Below are 15,301 nucleotides of genomic sequence, written 5' to 3' on the forward strand. Positions count from 1 at the left end.
TTCACACTGGAGTAGACACACATTCCTTTCCTATCCTCTCATTTATTTATTTTTAACTCTGTACTAATCGACCTAAATCTTAAGCTGATTTCAACTTATTTTCGTCCAGGACAGTGGGTTAGTTGTTAGTTTGTTAGTGATTAGTGAGAGAGAAGAGGGGGGGGGGGCCTTACACCTACCCGTTGAGCCCTTAAGAACTCGCTCTGGGTTGGAGCCGGTACCGGGCTGCGAACCCTGTACCTACCAGCCTGTAGTCCGATGGCTTAACCACTGCGCCACCGAGGCCGGTAAACGTGATGAAGATACGTAATGACGAAACCACAAGATCACCACATAAAACCAATTAGACGCTTGCATAAGCAGTAAATAAAAACATATACTTCAAATAAACAAGGTACGGTATTTGGCTAAGTGACTGGAGCTCCGTTCTGGCAGGTGAGATTTAAGAACGCGTAATTACGTTAAAGAGGTGTTATCATCCAGTATTAGAGAAATAATTTTTTTCTAAAAACCAACAATAATAATAAGAAGAATTCAAGGTCTCTGTTGACATTTGAGCGAGCTCGGCAGTGTATTGTCTTATTAATCTGCCTTAAGGCTGGTAGGTACTGTGTTCTCGCCCCGGTACCGACTCCCCCACACAGCGAGTTTTAAACGGCTCAAAGGAGTACGGCCACTACAAATCCTTGTCCTGGATAGACACTTGAGATATCTGAGGTGTGTGTGTGTGTGTGTGTGTGTGTGTGTGTGTGTGTGTGTGTGTGTGTGTGTGTGTGTGTGTCTGTGTGTGTGTGTCTGTGTGTGTGTGCGTGCGCGTGTGCGTGTGCGCGCGCATATGTGTGTGTGCGCGCGTTTGCGTGTGTGTGTGTGTGTGCGCGCGTTTGCGTGTGTGTGTGTGTGCGCGTGTGTGCTGTGTGTGTGCCCAGGACGGCGAGCTTTAACTTTACTTGGATTTAAGTACAAAAAAAATTGAAATATACACCATAATAATATAATTATTTCATCGCACGCATCCAGTCTCTAGAGCTCTCATTAAAACATGATTTTATTTTATTTTTGAATTTCTTTTTTTTAAATCCGGATCGTACGCACGCACCGGATCCAGTTTATATGAGTTTATATGAGCCTTTACACATGCATGGCCGTTTATCCAGTATTAAAAAGAAAGATAAAAGAAAGAAAGAAAGAAAGAAAGAAAGAAAGAAAGAAAGAAAGAAAGAAAGAAAGTTGATAACATCTGTTTTGTTTAACGGCACCACATTGATTATTAATCATCGGCTATTGAATGTCAAACATTTGGTAATTTTGACATATAGAGAGGAAACCCGCTACATTTTCCATTAGTAGGTAGGGATCTTTTATATGCACCATTCCACAGACAGGATAGCACATACCACGGCCTTTGATATACCAGTCGTGGTGCACTGGCTGGAACGAGAAATAGCCCGATGGGCCCACTGACGGGAATCGATCCCAAACCGACCGCGCATCAAACGAGCGCTTTACCACTGGGCTACATTCCGCCCCTAATAAAGAAAGAAAAAAGAAAAGAATGAAAGAAAATGAAGAAAAGAAAAAAGGAAGGAAGGAAGGTTTTATTTAAAGACACATTCTAATTACGGTTAAGGCCCCCACATAATTAGAGAGGAAACCCGCTGCCACCACTCCACTGGCCACTCTTTTCGATTAGTACATATACACCATTCCACAAAAAGGACAGTACATACCACGGATTTTGTTACACTAGCTGTGGAGTATAGTGTCTGGCTGGAAAAAAAATGCTACGTTAGGTTTGTTTCTGTAATTTGTTTATGTATGCTGGATAGGTGTTTTTGTTTATTTGCAGACTTTGGGTTATTGGGTTGTTTTTTGAGTTTGTGGGTGTTGGGTTTTTCGGGGTGGGGGTAGATTTGTCCTGGGGGGGGGGGGGGTGGCGGGATTTAGCTCAGTCGGTTGAGTGCTCGTTTGAGTTGCTTGTATCGCAGAGTCGAACCACCTCTGTGGATCCATTCAACTGGGGAGGGGGGATTTTCTCGTCCCAACAAGTGCACCACAACTGGTCAACGGCCGTGGTATGGACTTCCTCTGTGTGTGTGTGTGTGTGTGTGTGTGTGTGTGTGTGTGTGTGTGTGTGTGTGTGTGTGTGTGTGTGTGTGTGTGTGTGTGTGTGTGTGTTTGAAAGTGTATATAAAAGATCCCTTGCTGCATTAGGAAAAATGTAGCGGGTTTCATCTGATGACTACGTGTCAGAATTACCAAATGTTTGACATCCAGTAGCCGATGATTAATTAATCAATGTGTTCTAGTGGTGTCGTTGAACTAAAAACAAACTGTTCTGGGAGTTGAAGAATAGGTTTTATATCGACTGTGCTCCTTTAAAATAAATATTTATGGACAATGGTTTGCGTATGGCAAACTATAAAGATCTATTTTACAAAAATGCATATTTCATATAATTTTGACTGATAGGAAATCCTAACTAAATAATACCCTTACAAGTAAGCGGAATTCTGGACAATTAGAAAAATAAAAATAAATATGTAAATTTATGAGTAAACATGTTTACGTTACGCCTGTTATTGTTATGGAACACGTCATCGGGCTACGCTTTAATTGGATTAATCACATGTCACACACAAATGAAATTAACTGGTTACATGGTTACGTGCCCAGGAATACCGAAACTCACCAAGGTGGTTTCTCTAGCGTAACGTGACAAAGAAACACCAGTCTAAATTTAGACGGTTTTCTCACACCACTTGACATATAACTGGGTATGCATGTAAATATGTGCTTTAAGCTCTGTTGAATTTAAATGCTATATATTAAAAATAGATAAGCAGATGCGTTTTAAAGGAAGGAAGAAGGAAATGTTTTATTTAACGACGTACTCAACACATTTTATTTACGGTTATATGGCGTCAGACATATGGTTAAGGACCACATATATATTGAGAGAGAAAACCCGCTGTCGCCACTTCATGGGCTACTCTTTTCGATTAGCAGCAAGGGATCTTTTATATACACCATCCCACAGACAGGATAGCACATACCACGGCCTTTGATGTACCAGTTGTGGTGCACTTGATGGAGCGATATATAGCCTACTGACGGGGATCGATCCCAGACCGACCGCGCATCGAGCGAGCGCTTTCCCACTGGGCTACGTCCATCCCCGCGTTTTAAAGAGACAGACCCTAGTTGTTGTTTTTAATACAGCGTATTTTTTATATTGTTAGAGTCGTTTGTTGTTGTTTTTTTAATTGAAATCAGATATTACTTTTTTATTGTTTAGAGTGATCCTGGTGTTTCTGATACCATCAAGGGGCGGGAAGTAGCCTAGTGGTAAAGCGCTCGCTTGATGCGCGGTCGGTTTGGGATCGATTCCCGTCTTGTTCCAGTCAGTGCACCACACGACTGGTATATCAAAGGCTGTGGCATGTTCTATCCTGTCTGTGGGATAGTGCATATAAAATGTAGCGGGTTTCCTCTCTATGACTATATGTCAACTTACTAAATGTTTGACATTCAATAGCCGATGATTAATGAATCAATGTGCTCTAGTGGTGTCGTTAAAACAAGCAAACTTATTGTAACTTTAGATTATTTACTGCCCAAATGTAAATGTGTCACAGGTTTATAGATTAATCAAAATTAAGTGTCCATTTGTACGGGTTAAAACTAGGGTTTGCGACTTTAATATATGCATTGCTCATATGGACAAGAAGTTTGTTTTGTTTAACAATACCACTAGAGCACATTGATTAATTAATCATCGGCTATTGGATGTCAAATATTCGGTAATTCTGACACGTTGTCATCAAAAGAAACCCGCTCCATTTTTCCATTACCAGCAAGGGATCTTTTATATGCGCTTTCCCACAGACATGGAAGCACATACCACGGCCTTTGACCAGTTGTGGTGCACTGGTTGGAACGAGAGAAAAAAATCAGTTGAATGGATCCACCGAGGTAGGCCTAAGTCGATCAGGCGACGCGAGCACCTTAGGCGAGCACTTAACCGACTAGCCAAATCCCGGCCAAAGTCAGATAAATGTGCGACAGTTTTACTGGCGTTGGTCTCAAGGATGCTAGTAATACAGCAAAACTAGTAATGATCTAATCACATGACGTAAACCAAATTGAAACCTGTAGACAAGGATATCAGAACGTGTGTGTGTGGAACAAGGCGGCGTGAGGACATTTCACCCGACAGTGCATACATTGTCACGGGGAACGAGGCTTCATATTACTGGGGGGTTTTAATGTGTTGTTATTATTTGTTTTGTTTTGGTTTTTTATTTGCTTTTTTGTTGTTTTCTAGTTGCTTTTGTTTGTTGTTGTTTTAGTTGTTGTTGTTGTTGCTGTTGCTGTTTTTTGGTGTTTTGGGGGGTTGGGCGGTGTTTGGTTGGGGTTTATTTGCTGCGCTTTTCATTTTTTTTTTTTTTTTTTTTTTTTTTGGGGGGGGGGGGGTCGTTTCTTTTCTTTTCTGATTTTTATCATTATTAAACGTTAAAACCTGTCTTTTTTTCTTTTTTCTATTCTTTTTAAAATGACTTTAGACATAACACGTTCTAGCTGCTAGCCATCGATAAATAACGACAGCGATAACAGGAGACACTGAACTTACAAACATTCTTCCACGTACTTGTAACTCATTCTTTTCTTTTTTCTATTCTTTTTTTCTTTTTTCTTTATATTTTTTTCCTTTTATTTTTAATTTTTTGTCGAATCAGCAATACAGACGCGTCGGTTCATTCATTCACAGATATGTTCTTAACAGAAGAAGTGTTTTGATACATTACACGCAGTGTTGTTTGCCTTGCAATTCAAGACGTTACATGCAGACGTGCCGCCAACGCACGAATAGCCATTAGGCATATGAACGCCGATACCGGATCTCACCCATCTGCGACTGGCGAGATGATTATTAAAACAGACACCGTACTGTGTAACAGGAGAATATGATATTACGAATACCCGTACTTCCGGATTGCTTATATCTCCGGACGTGATGGTTTTCGCCTCTTTTTTTTTTACTTTATTGTATTTTAGTATTTTTTGTCTTGCTGTTATTTTTTTGTTATTTTTTATTATTTTTATTTTTTTATTATTATATTTTTTTTATATGGTTTTTTTTGGGGGGGGATTTTTTGTTGGGAAGTTACATAAGTGATGTGGTTCCATTGTTAAGTGATTATTAAAATGATAAATAATTACCTGTGACACGATATGTACCGGCGGGCCCGTAGGAACTGGGGGTCCGGATAGGCCTGCCCCCCCCCCCCCCCAAAAAAAAAATCACTCGAGGACGAAAATCTTTTCTTCTTCTTTTATTTATTTTTTTGTCCTATTCTACATAAATAAAGGTTAAAATGTGAGTTGTTATACAATAATTCCTCAAAAGCATGAGTGTATACAGTAAGAAAGTTTCAAAGTTTCAACTTTTAAAGAAACCGAATACTAGGCTAGTATGAACCACGAATTGTGTTCGATTGTTAAAAGGGACTATCTTGACTTTGCAGCCTTTGTGATGCTAGTGTCAGACTACCAACTATCAGCACCAAGGTGGCCAACTTTCAGCTGTCGCACCTTCAACGACTGTCTTGTTGCTAGTCTGAGCGCTCTTACAACTCGATTTTCGTCGAAAACCCATTAGTTGTTATCTGAGCGAACCCGTCGTAAGTCGGGAGATTACAACGCAACCGTAGAGTCAGTCTAATTAAAATTAGCTCCACTATTACATGTGGATCTAAAGACAGCCAGTTGGAGCTCATGTCCACCAATCAAAACCTTACTTGCAGAATCCTGCCAGTGATTTAAAACTAACAACACTGCGTAGTCCCCAATGTCCAGGTAACATTTCGTCTGTAAATAATAATTTAAATATTGACAATCACACTTCGCCTTTTATAACGTTATTTGGGAGCATACAAATTCTAAAAATATCGGGCGAGTCTATTTTAGTGGCCGCAGTACAGCGAACCATACCAATACGTACGGGGTGGGTTATCAGTCTTCAATTTTACATTAAAAATTATTTATTTATTTATAAAAAAAACAAAAAACTAATCAGTCTTCAGTTTTACATTACAAATTATTTATTTTATAAAATAAAACATGTTTTAAGGCATTCGTAATTCACACGAAACATGTCGTATATCCTCAGGATAATTCGGAATGTTTTCAAATTATTTTTAAATCATTGGCAGGATTGTGCAAGTAAGGTTTTGATTGGTGGACATGAGCTCCAACTGGCTGTCTTTAGATCCACATGTAATAGTGGAGCTAATTTTAATTAGATTGCCGTAGAGTTGGCCAACTTTCTGCTGGCAGTTGATAGTCGGATGCTAGCAAAAGATGTTTGCAACTAACAGAATGAATGAATGAATGAATGAATGTTTAACGACACCCCAGCACGAAAATTACATCGGCTATTGGGTGTCAAACTATGGTAATGCAAATAAATAAAGTGATGATCAACATCAATATAAAAATTCAAGACTTAAACAAAAACAGTGTAAAGAACTGCAAAAATACAAATATCACAGAATTTTACGGATACTGAATTCTACTCAAAACTTCAATTTTGTGCTGTATTGGCCATTCTCAAAGAGAATGTTACACCCCTGCACCACGGTGAGGTTACAGCACACGCAGGGGCAACTAACAGAGTCTTAAACTTACATATTAAATATAGTTTCTTGTTTAGAATACCAGTGTTCGTATATGCAGTGTCTTAGTGGCCGTGTGCAGTCACTGTTCATTTTACGGGGGCGGGAAGTAGCTCAGTGGTAAAAGCGATCGCTTGATGCGCGGTCGGTCTGGGATCGATCCCAGTCGGTGGCGCCATTGGGCTATTTCTCGTTCCAGCCAGTGCACCACGACTGGTATGTGCCATCCTGTCTGTGGGATGGTGCATATAAAATATCATTTGCTGCTAATCGAAAAGAGTAGCCCATGAAGTGGAGACAGCGGGTTTCCTCTCTCATTATATATATGTATTGTCTTTAACCATATGTCCGACGCTATATAACCGTAAAATAAAACATTTCCTTCCTTTCTTCCTGCTCATTTTACATATTTTTTCGTACATTATTTGGAAGGTAAAATCCGGTTTGGGTTACTACAAACGTCAGGATCACAACTAACGACAAGAAATACCGTGTATAATTATACAACTACTGATATTCTAAACAAACAAAAATGAATTTAATATACAATTTTAGTCATTAAAAAGGAAGTGTTAGTCGTAAACATGTTACAATGGAGGTAAACTCAGGAATGTCCCTTTTACAACAAAACCGAAAACGAGCCTAACCAGTTTGATAAATGGCAACAACAAAAAATGTCGTAAGTAGCCTACTGACCTACTTTCAATTTAATGCACATTCTATGAGTACAACGATCTTATAAAATGTTTCGCTTGCTTCTAGGACGAGTGTAATTAATATTAATATGAGCGCCTGGAAAATACAGTCAAGGACAAAAGTCACGCATATGACTAAGACAGGGCTCGAATTTAACTGCGACACCGACAGTAATTGTCGTAGCTGAGATATTGTTTGACGTAGGTTCGTGGGCTTCATCGATTACATTTATTTGTGGGGGGTTTTAGATCTGGGTTTGTTTGGGATGTTTTGTGGGGGGTTTTGAGGTTGGTATTTTGTTGTTGTTTGGGTTGTTTTTGTTGGGTTTTGTTGGGGTTTTGGGGGATTTTGGGATTAGTTTTCTTTCTTCTTTTTTTTTTTTGGGGGGGGTGGGTTTTTTTTGGGGGGGGGTGTGTGGGGGTAATTGGAGGTTTTTACTTTTTGTGGGAGGGGGTTCATTTAATTTATTTTATTTTTTTATAAAAAAAAAAGGTCCAGTGAATAAACACTATTGCCAAAGTTTGAAGGGACCATCTGGGTTTTTTATTTGGTTTATGAACATATGAACAGAAATTATCTGTATAATATGACAATAAACAAAAAGAAACGGAATCACAGCCTAATTATGTGTATTAAAACAAAAAGAGTACACATTATTTACTGCCCAAATAGTTGGTGTGTGCATTTAGAACAGCGAGCTTCAGTTGTAATAATACTAATTGGGTATAATTAACAACAGAAATGAAACGAACCGAACGGACTAAGAATGTATGCTGATTCAGCAAAGAGTGGGTTGCACCAAAATAGACTAGTGTTATTTATTTCATCTCATAAATTAAACTGCAAGGTGCATGTGCATATATATAAAGACATATTTATCATAGATAATGTTTTTGTTCAACGACACTACTATAGTCCGTCCCACAGGGATCGCATTTTTCTCAAAATGACTATGTGCTATTAAAGCAACACCTAAAGGAAAACACTCCTTCGGGGGTGTTTCAAAATGGTTTCTTTCAGCGTGCTTTGAATACAAAAGATATTCCCACGACATTTTCTAAGCGTGCACCTAAATGATATTTATGTGTACCTGAATGCTGGGAGTTGAAACACGTTTTTTGAATGTTGCCCGCAGATGCTGCAATGGATTTCGTATTGCATGGTTGGTTTAAAAGGTTAACTGGCGATCAGGATGGAGTTTGTAGGTGCACATTCCAAGTATGTTTAGGATTAGGGTTTGTGCGGTGGGAGTCTGAAGTTACTCAACAAAAAACATAATACGGGCGATAATAAAGGTACGTTATGTTGAATCTAGCAGGGCCGTGCCTAGCGGGTGTGGGGTAATGGGGGGGGGGGGGGGGGGGGGGGGGGGGGGGGCGGGGTTTATTTAGAAAATTACAAGAAACACGATTTTTATCGTTTGTGTCCGATATTTAGAGTCCAATATTCGATAGCATTAGTTTTTTTTATCGTTTGTGTCCGATATCTAGAGTCCAATATTCGATAGCATTAGTTTTTTTTTTCGTTTGTGTTAGATATCTAGAGTCCAATATTCGATAGCATTAGGTTTGGGTTTTTTATCGTTTGTGTCCGATATCTAGAGTCCAATATTCGATAGCATTAGTTTTTTTTATTCTCCGTTTTGACGGAAAAAAATAATTGGTGTCTTAATGAAATAAATGCATTGGGTATTTTTATTGGATTTATTTCAATAGTAATCTTATTTTATGATTTTGAAGTTCAACTAAATAAAAATGTAAGTTTGTCAGAGCTTTGGGTGTCAAGATAAATTTCCGAAATGAAGTCCTGCATTGTTTTCTTTAGTTTAGTTAGAATGTGCTCATTTTTTAAGCTTACCGTGGGATAACATCCGCACACTCATTCATATATACAGAGAGAGAGAGAGAGAGAGAGAGAGAGAGAGAGAGAGAGAGAGAGAGAGAGAGAGAGAGAGAGAGAGAGAGAGAGAGAGAGGAGAGAGAGGGGGGAGGGAGAGAGAGAGGGGGGAGGGAGGAAGAAGGTGAGAGAGAGAGAGAGAGAGAGAGAGAGAGAGAGAGAGAGAGAGAGAGAGAGAGAGAGAGAGAGAGAGAGAGATGGAGGAAGAAGGAGAGAGAGAGAGGGAGAGAGTCAGACAGACAGAGAGTTATTTTAGGATATGTACTGCTTGACTAGTTAAATAGGCAAGGAAGTTTTAACAAAAACAGTACGTTATTGCAACTGGTTGCAATTTCCATGTGTCCATGACGACCTAAATGTAGTCGCTTATTTTCGCAGCAAATCGTAAAAAGGCACGCGCTACGTTAGTTTGCCGAAAGTAACATTTTATGTTCGTCTGTTAGTTTCAGCAAAATTTTAAACTTGTCTTTAAAGAGACCGTACTGAGTTTGCTGCTAACTGTGATGTGTTTCCGAATAAAATCACGCGCGTGTGCAGGGAGGCTTAGTATGGGGGTCGACCCCCCCCCCCCCCATCCACACCCCGCTCAAGCAATTTTTCTCTCTCTTTTTCTATATATTTTTCGGTGAGCATGACTCGACACCCCACCCCCCCCCCCCTCCCTTCGCCCAATAAACGTCGTCCGCCATAGTCTAGACACCGACACTCCCCCGCATAAATTCCTGTTTACGCGCCTGCTTATGCGGCCTTTTTAACGAATACTATCACTTATGCAATGTTCTTTTACAATGTTTGTAGTGAAAGTTTTAAAGTTTGTTTTGTTCAGTCAAACCACTGGACCACATTGCTTTATTAATCATTGGCTGTTGCATGTCAAACATTTGGTAATTTTGACGAATAGTCTTAGAGAGGAAACTCGCTATATTTTTTCCATTAGTAGCAAGGGATCTTTTATATGTACCATTCCATAGACAAGAATGCACAACGCACGGCATTTGATATACCAGTCGCACATATGAAAAACATATATTAGGAATGAAGTTTGATCTAGTACAAACACTAGGACGATCAGAAATACATTTAACATTTTATGTACACAAATATTTTTAATATATAATTACAATCGTTAACATGGACCTATTGCGTTATTTCTCGTTCCAGCCAGTGCACCACGACTGGTATATCAAATACCGTGGTATATGCTATTCTGTCTGTGTGATGCTGCATATAAAAGAGCCCTTGCTACTAATTGAAAAATGTACCTCGGATTTCCTCTGACTATATGTCAAAGCGACCAAATGTTTGACATCCAATAACCGATGATTAATTAATCAATGTGCTTCAGTGGTGTCGTTAAACAAAACAAACTTTAAGTTTTAACTTTGAGACGATCAGAGAGACATTTTATATTAAGCTATTTATATTTTAAGCACCAAAATAGTTTTAATATGTAATTACAATCGCTATGAAGGATCTAGTACGCGGCAACATTTTACAATGGCGGCAAACTCGGGACAGTGCCTTTAAAGTTTTCGTATATTTACTTACATCCCAGTGTTCAGTTGGTATCCTAAGTTCACAATTTGGGGCTGTCCGTAGACAGCAACCCAACACACCACGGACAATATCACAGACACAACACTTGATTCCTTCATTATCGCCTCTTTAAACAGATAGGCCACAACACCCGGAGTTTTTACAATCCAGTTAATCCACACATAATTAATCCTTTAGGAAGAGTTAATCCGTACACGTCTGCTGTAGAGAAATCCTGCTCGCTTCTTCCTGAGTTGCACAATTTTTGAAAATGGTTAGAAGTTCTAGTTTTTTTTTTTTTTTAAAAGAAAAGAAAAAAAGGATAAGATTTTCGCCAGGTATAGATCCTCCGATAGATAAATATCAAAAGACTGGTTTACTTCTCTTCGTCACACCTTTCTGCTTTCACAATTATTACACAAGTAAACCATGTTAAGTGGAATACTTTTTTTCTTCTTCTTCTTTATTCTCTTTCTCTCCCTCTCTCTCTCTCTTTCGCCGACGCTAAAAGTCGACGAATGTTTTCTTCTTCTCTCGTCACTCTACACGGGTGCTCTGAAGAATAAGGCGGGCTCTACATAACTAACATCGCACGAGAGAGAGGACGTGCGCGGCGGAGCAAGAGCGATCGATGCTTCGCGCGGTGAACTCAGAACTTCTGAGACGGGATTGTCCCGTTCCGAGACTGCCCGAACAGAGAAACGCAGACGTCAGCTTGACAACGAGGCTCAGCCGAGTGTTTGCCACTCACATAAATAAACTTGAAAATTGGTTTATTTATAGCCGACGGAGTTTCCCTGACCCGCAGACGACAATAAAATGACAGCAGTCAAAACGGGTCCCTAAGTACTTGACCTTATGTGTTTCAAGCAGCGTGGTTGTAGTATACACCCAAGTCTGTGTGCATTACAAGCGTGTCGCAATAATAGGTACACCGTACAGTAACGTACATCTGTTTGGTTATGGTTAAGATTATTACTTCTTTCTTTCTTTTTTTTTCATTAAAGCAGCGTGGTTGTAGTATACACTCAAGTATGTGTGTGTGTATTATGAGAGTCGCAATACTAGGTGCACCGTACAGTAACGTACACCTGTTTGGTTATGGTTAAGATTATTACTTCTTTCTTTCTTTTTTTTTCATTAAAGCAGCGTGGTTGTAGTATACACTCAAGTATGTGTGTGTGTATTATGAGAGTCGCAATACTAGGTGCACCGTACAGTAACGTACACCTGCTTGGTTATTGTTAGATTATTACTTTTTTTTTTTTTTTTTTTTTTTTTTTTTTTTTCTTTTTTTTGTCTTTCTGGGTCATTGAAACAAGTAATTCGAATTGGACGTAGAAAATGTGTGGGTTTTAGGGGGTGCGCCTTGGACTATAAAAAAAAAGAAAAGAAAAACATCTTCACGAAGGCAGGGGCGTGAGCTGGGGGAAGGGGGTGGGGTGCTTAGTATAAGGCGCACATTAAGTCAAGGGCGAGTTGCTTCCATCTATTTAGCAAATTTAAAAGGGCGGGAAATTTTTAATTATTATCATTGTTGTTGTTGGAAGATTTATTTTGTTAATAATGATGCAAGTACTACAATCGGGATTTAGTGAGTACGATAGGTTATACATTTTTGGTTTCTGTGTCCATTTGTTGCACTATTTCGTTTGAGAAACGGTTGAAACATGGTGCCACAAGTTTTGAATACCAGCTATATATATGGTATGTAACAATATTCGGACGTAGAAAGAACCACACTTTCTACGTCCCTTCGGACTACGGGGTGCTTTACGCGCGTTTTACATTCAGTCTTGCCCAAATACTCACCCAAATACTCACCCAAATACTCGAGCGCTTGTACAGGAATTTATAGAAGATTGTGGCGAGCGAAGAGTCGGGGAGTGGGTGGGGGGAGGGGGGGTCGAGTCGTGATCCTCCAGAAAATATATTTTGTTTTTTAAATCCCATGAGCAGGAGAAGGGTCGATCCTCGAACGTTGAAGAGCTAGACGGACATCTAGACAGTTATAATCGTTTTCTACAGCCAGAGACAACTCTATAATGAAAATGAGGAATTTCTGCCAACAACTAAGTGGGCACGATATTTTACGTCCAACATAGGTTTATTATATTTTATAGCGCGGGAATCTTTTCCTACTTGGTGATAGGCAGACATTTTACATTTTCATTATAGAGCTCTTGAATGGAAAAAAACTTAAAGTTTGCTTTGTTAACGGCACCACTGGAGCACATTGATTTATTAATCATCAGCTATTTGATGTCAAACATTTGATAAATCCGACATATAGTCTCAGAGAGGAAACCATCTAATTTTTTCAATTATGTCCGCCTACCACAGATAGATCTAAAGACAACTCTTTTTTTTTTCTCTTTTTTTTTTTTGGGGGGGGGGGGGTGTTGGTACAATTTGCTGCATCGAAATCTTGAATGTTAAAGTTTATTTTGTTCAACGAACCTACTAGAGTGCATTGATTTATTAATCTTCAGCTATTGGATGTCAAACATTTGGTAACTTTTACATATAGTCTTAGAGAGGAAACCCATTACATTTTTCCATTAGTAGCAAGGGATCTTTTATATGTACCACCCCACAGACAGGATATCACATACCATGGCTTTTGATATACCAGTCGTATTGCACTGGCAGTTACGAGAAATATCCCAATGGGCCCACTAACGGGGATCGATCCCAAACCGACCATGTATCAGCCGAGCACTTTTCTACTAGGCTACGTCCCGCCCCTTCAAACGGAAGAGTACACGGGCTTTCATCCAATCATGAGCGCACCGACGACTTTGATCCCACCCCGTATTCAGATTCTCGTATCCGCCCCTGTGTAGTAGGCCTACCTGGCTGTAACGCAGTTGTCAGTCTGGTTGTAACCAACACCGTTAAATACCAGTTGTGCACACAACATAAATTTGTAAGTCAACTCAATAAACTGCACATAGCGATACACGTTTTGCTTTGTCAGCATGCGACGTATTAATATACGGATATATCTGTCTGGCCTATACATGAACGAGCGCGTGTGCAGGGTGGGGGATTCGGGGACGGATCCTCTCCCCCCTCCCCCCGGCTCAAGTATTTTTAGTTTTCTCTTTTTATAAATATAGTTTCGGAGAGAGCATGACTCTACCATCTCTGTAAACTTCGCTCGCCAGTTACAACACCCCAACCCCACCTCACTGCACACGCGCCTAATTTATTATCACGTTGTTGTGATAAAAGTGCATAGCTTACAACACGTGCATTCATATACACGAACACACGCGCACACCCGATCACATAAACGCACTCATAAACACACAGTCACACACACACACACACACACACACACACACACAGACACACAGACACACACAAAGAGAGAGAGAGAGAGAGAGAGAGAGAGAGAGAGAGAGAGAGAGAGAGAGAGAGAGAGAGAGAGAGAGAGAGAGAGAGAGAGAGAGACAGACAGACAGACAGACAGACAGACAGAGAAGGAGAGAGAGAGACAGACAGAGAAGGAGAGAGAGAGACAGACAGAGACAGACAGACAGAGAGAGAGACAGACAGACAGACATTACAGAAAGATAGAAAGACAGACAGAGAGAGAAAACAGAGAGACACACACAGAGAGGGAGGGAGAAAGAGAGAGGGAGAGACAGAGAAACAGAGATAGAAAGAAAGAAATGTTTTATTTAACGACGCACTCAACACATTTTATTTACGGTTATATTGGCGTCAGACATATGGTTAAGTACCACACAGATTTTGAGAGGAAACATGCTGTCGCCACTACATGGGCTACTCTTTCCGATTAGCAGCAAGGGATCTTTTATTTGCGCTTAGGATAGCACAAACCATGGCCTTTGTTGAACCAGTTATGGATCACTGGTCGGTGCAAATGGTTTACACCTACCCATTGAGCCTTGCGGAGCACTCACTCAGGGTTTGGAGTCAGTATCTGGATTTAAAAATCCCATGCCTCGACTGGGATCCGAACCCAGTACCTACCAGCCTGTAGACCGATGGCCTACCACGACGCCACCGAGGCCGGTAGAAACAGAGATAGAGGCAGACAGAGATAGACAGATATTATGTATTAGTCCATCCCTAAGTTAAGCCATCAAACGTTTCGCTAACGTTCGCGAACTATTTGATTGGTTCCCGACGTAGCCATTTGGTTTAATGTGAGGCGCCTACACCATTCTAGCGGGCGTTTTTTCGTTCGGTCTGGTTGAACGCAGACCAGGGTTCCGTTTTATGAAGCAGTCTTAGTGCTAAGATCACCGTATGTGCATAACGACCGTATGCACTTAAGGTGATCTTATCGCTAAGATCGTTTCGTAAAACGGGGTTCAGGTAGCTGGGATGTGTGTCTGAGGAAGCGTGTTTGAAATGAACTGAACATGAAATAATGCACGAAATGAAATAAATAGGAATAAAAATGGTTCTTATTTCAAATGAGATGTGCATCCAGGGCAATGTGCTTCAAAATTAACTGGATA

General features: G+C 40.1%; 1 protein-coding gene across 9 annotated transcripts in view; it reads right to left on the reverse strand.

The window, feature by feature from the left end:
* Positions 1–11,452, reverse strand: part of LOC121389916 (multiple epidermal growth factor-like domains protein 6) — a 222,743-nt gene extending 211,291 nt beyond the window's left edge. For all 9 annotated transcript variants that reach the window (XM_041521583.1, XM_041521581.1, XM_041521579.1 and 6 more), the window contains exon 1: positions 10,815–11,452. In XM_041521583.1, the coding sequence (XP_041377517.1) occupies positions 10,815–10,921 (107 nt within the window). In that variant the 5' untranslated portion in view covers positions 10,922–11,452. The remainder of the gene's footprint in view (positions 1–10,814) is intronic.
* Between the last annotated feature and the right edge of the window lie 3,849 nt (positions 11,453–15,301).

Source organism: Gigantopelta aegis, chromosome 15 (assembly GCF_016097555.1).
Source record: "Gigantopelta aegis isolate Gae_Host chromosome 15, Gae_host_genome, whole genome shotgun sequence".
Classification (NCBI taxonomy): Eukaryota; Metazoa; Mollusca; class Gastropoda; order Neomphalida; family Peltospiridae; genus Gigantopelta; species Gigantopelta aegis.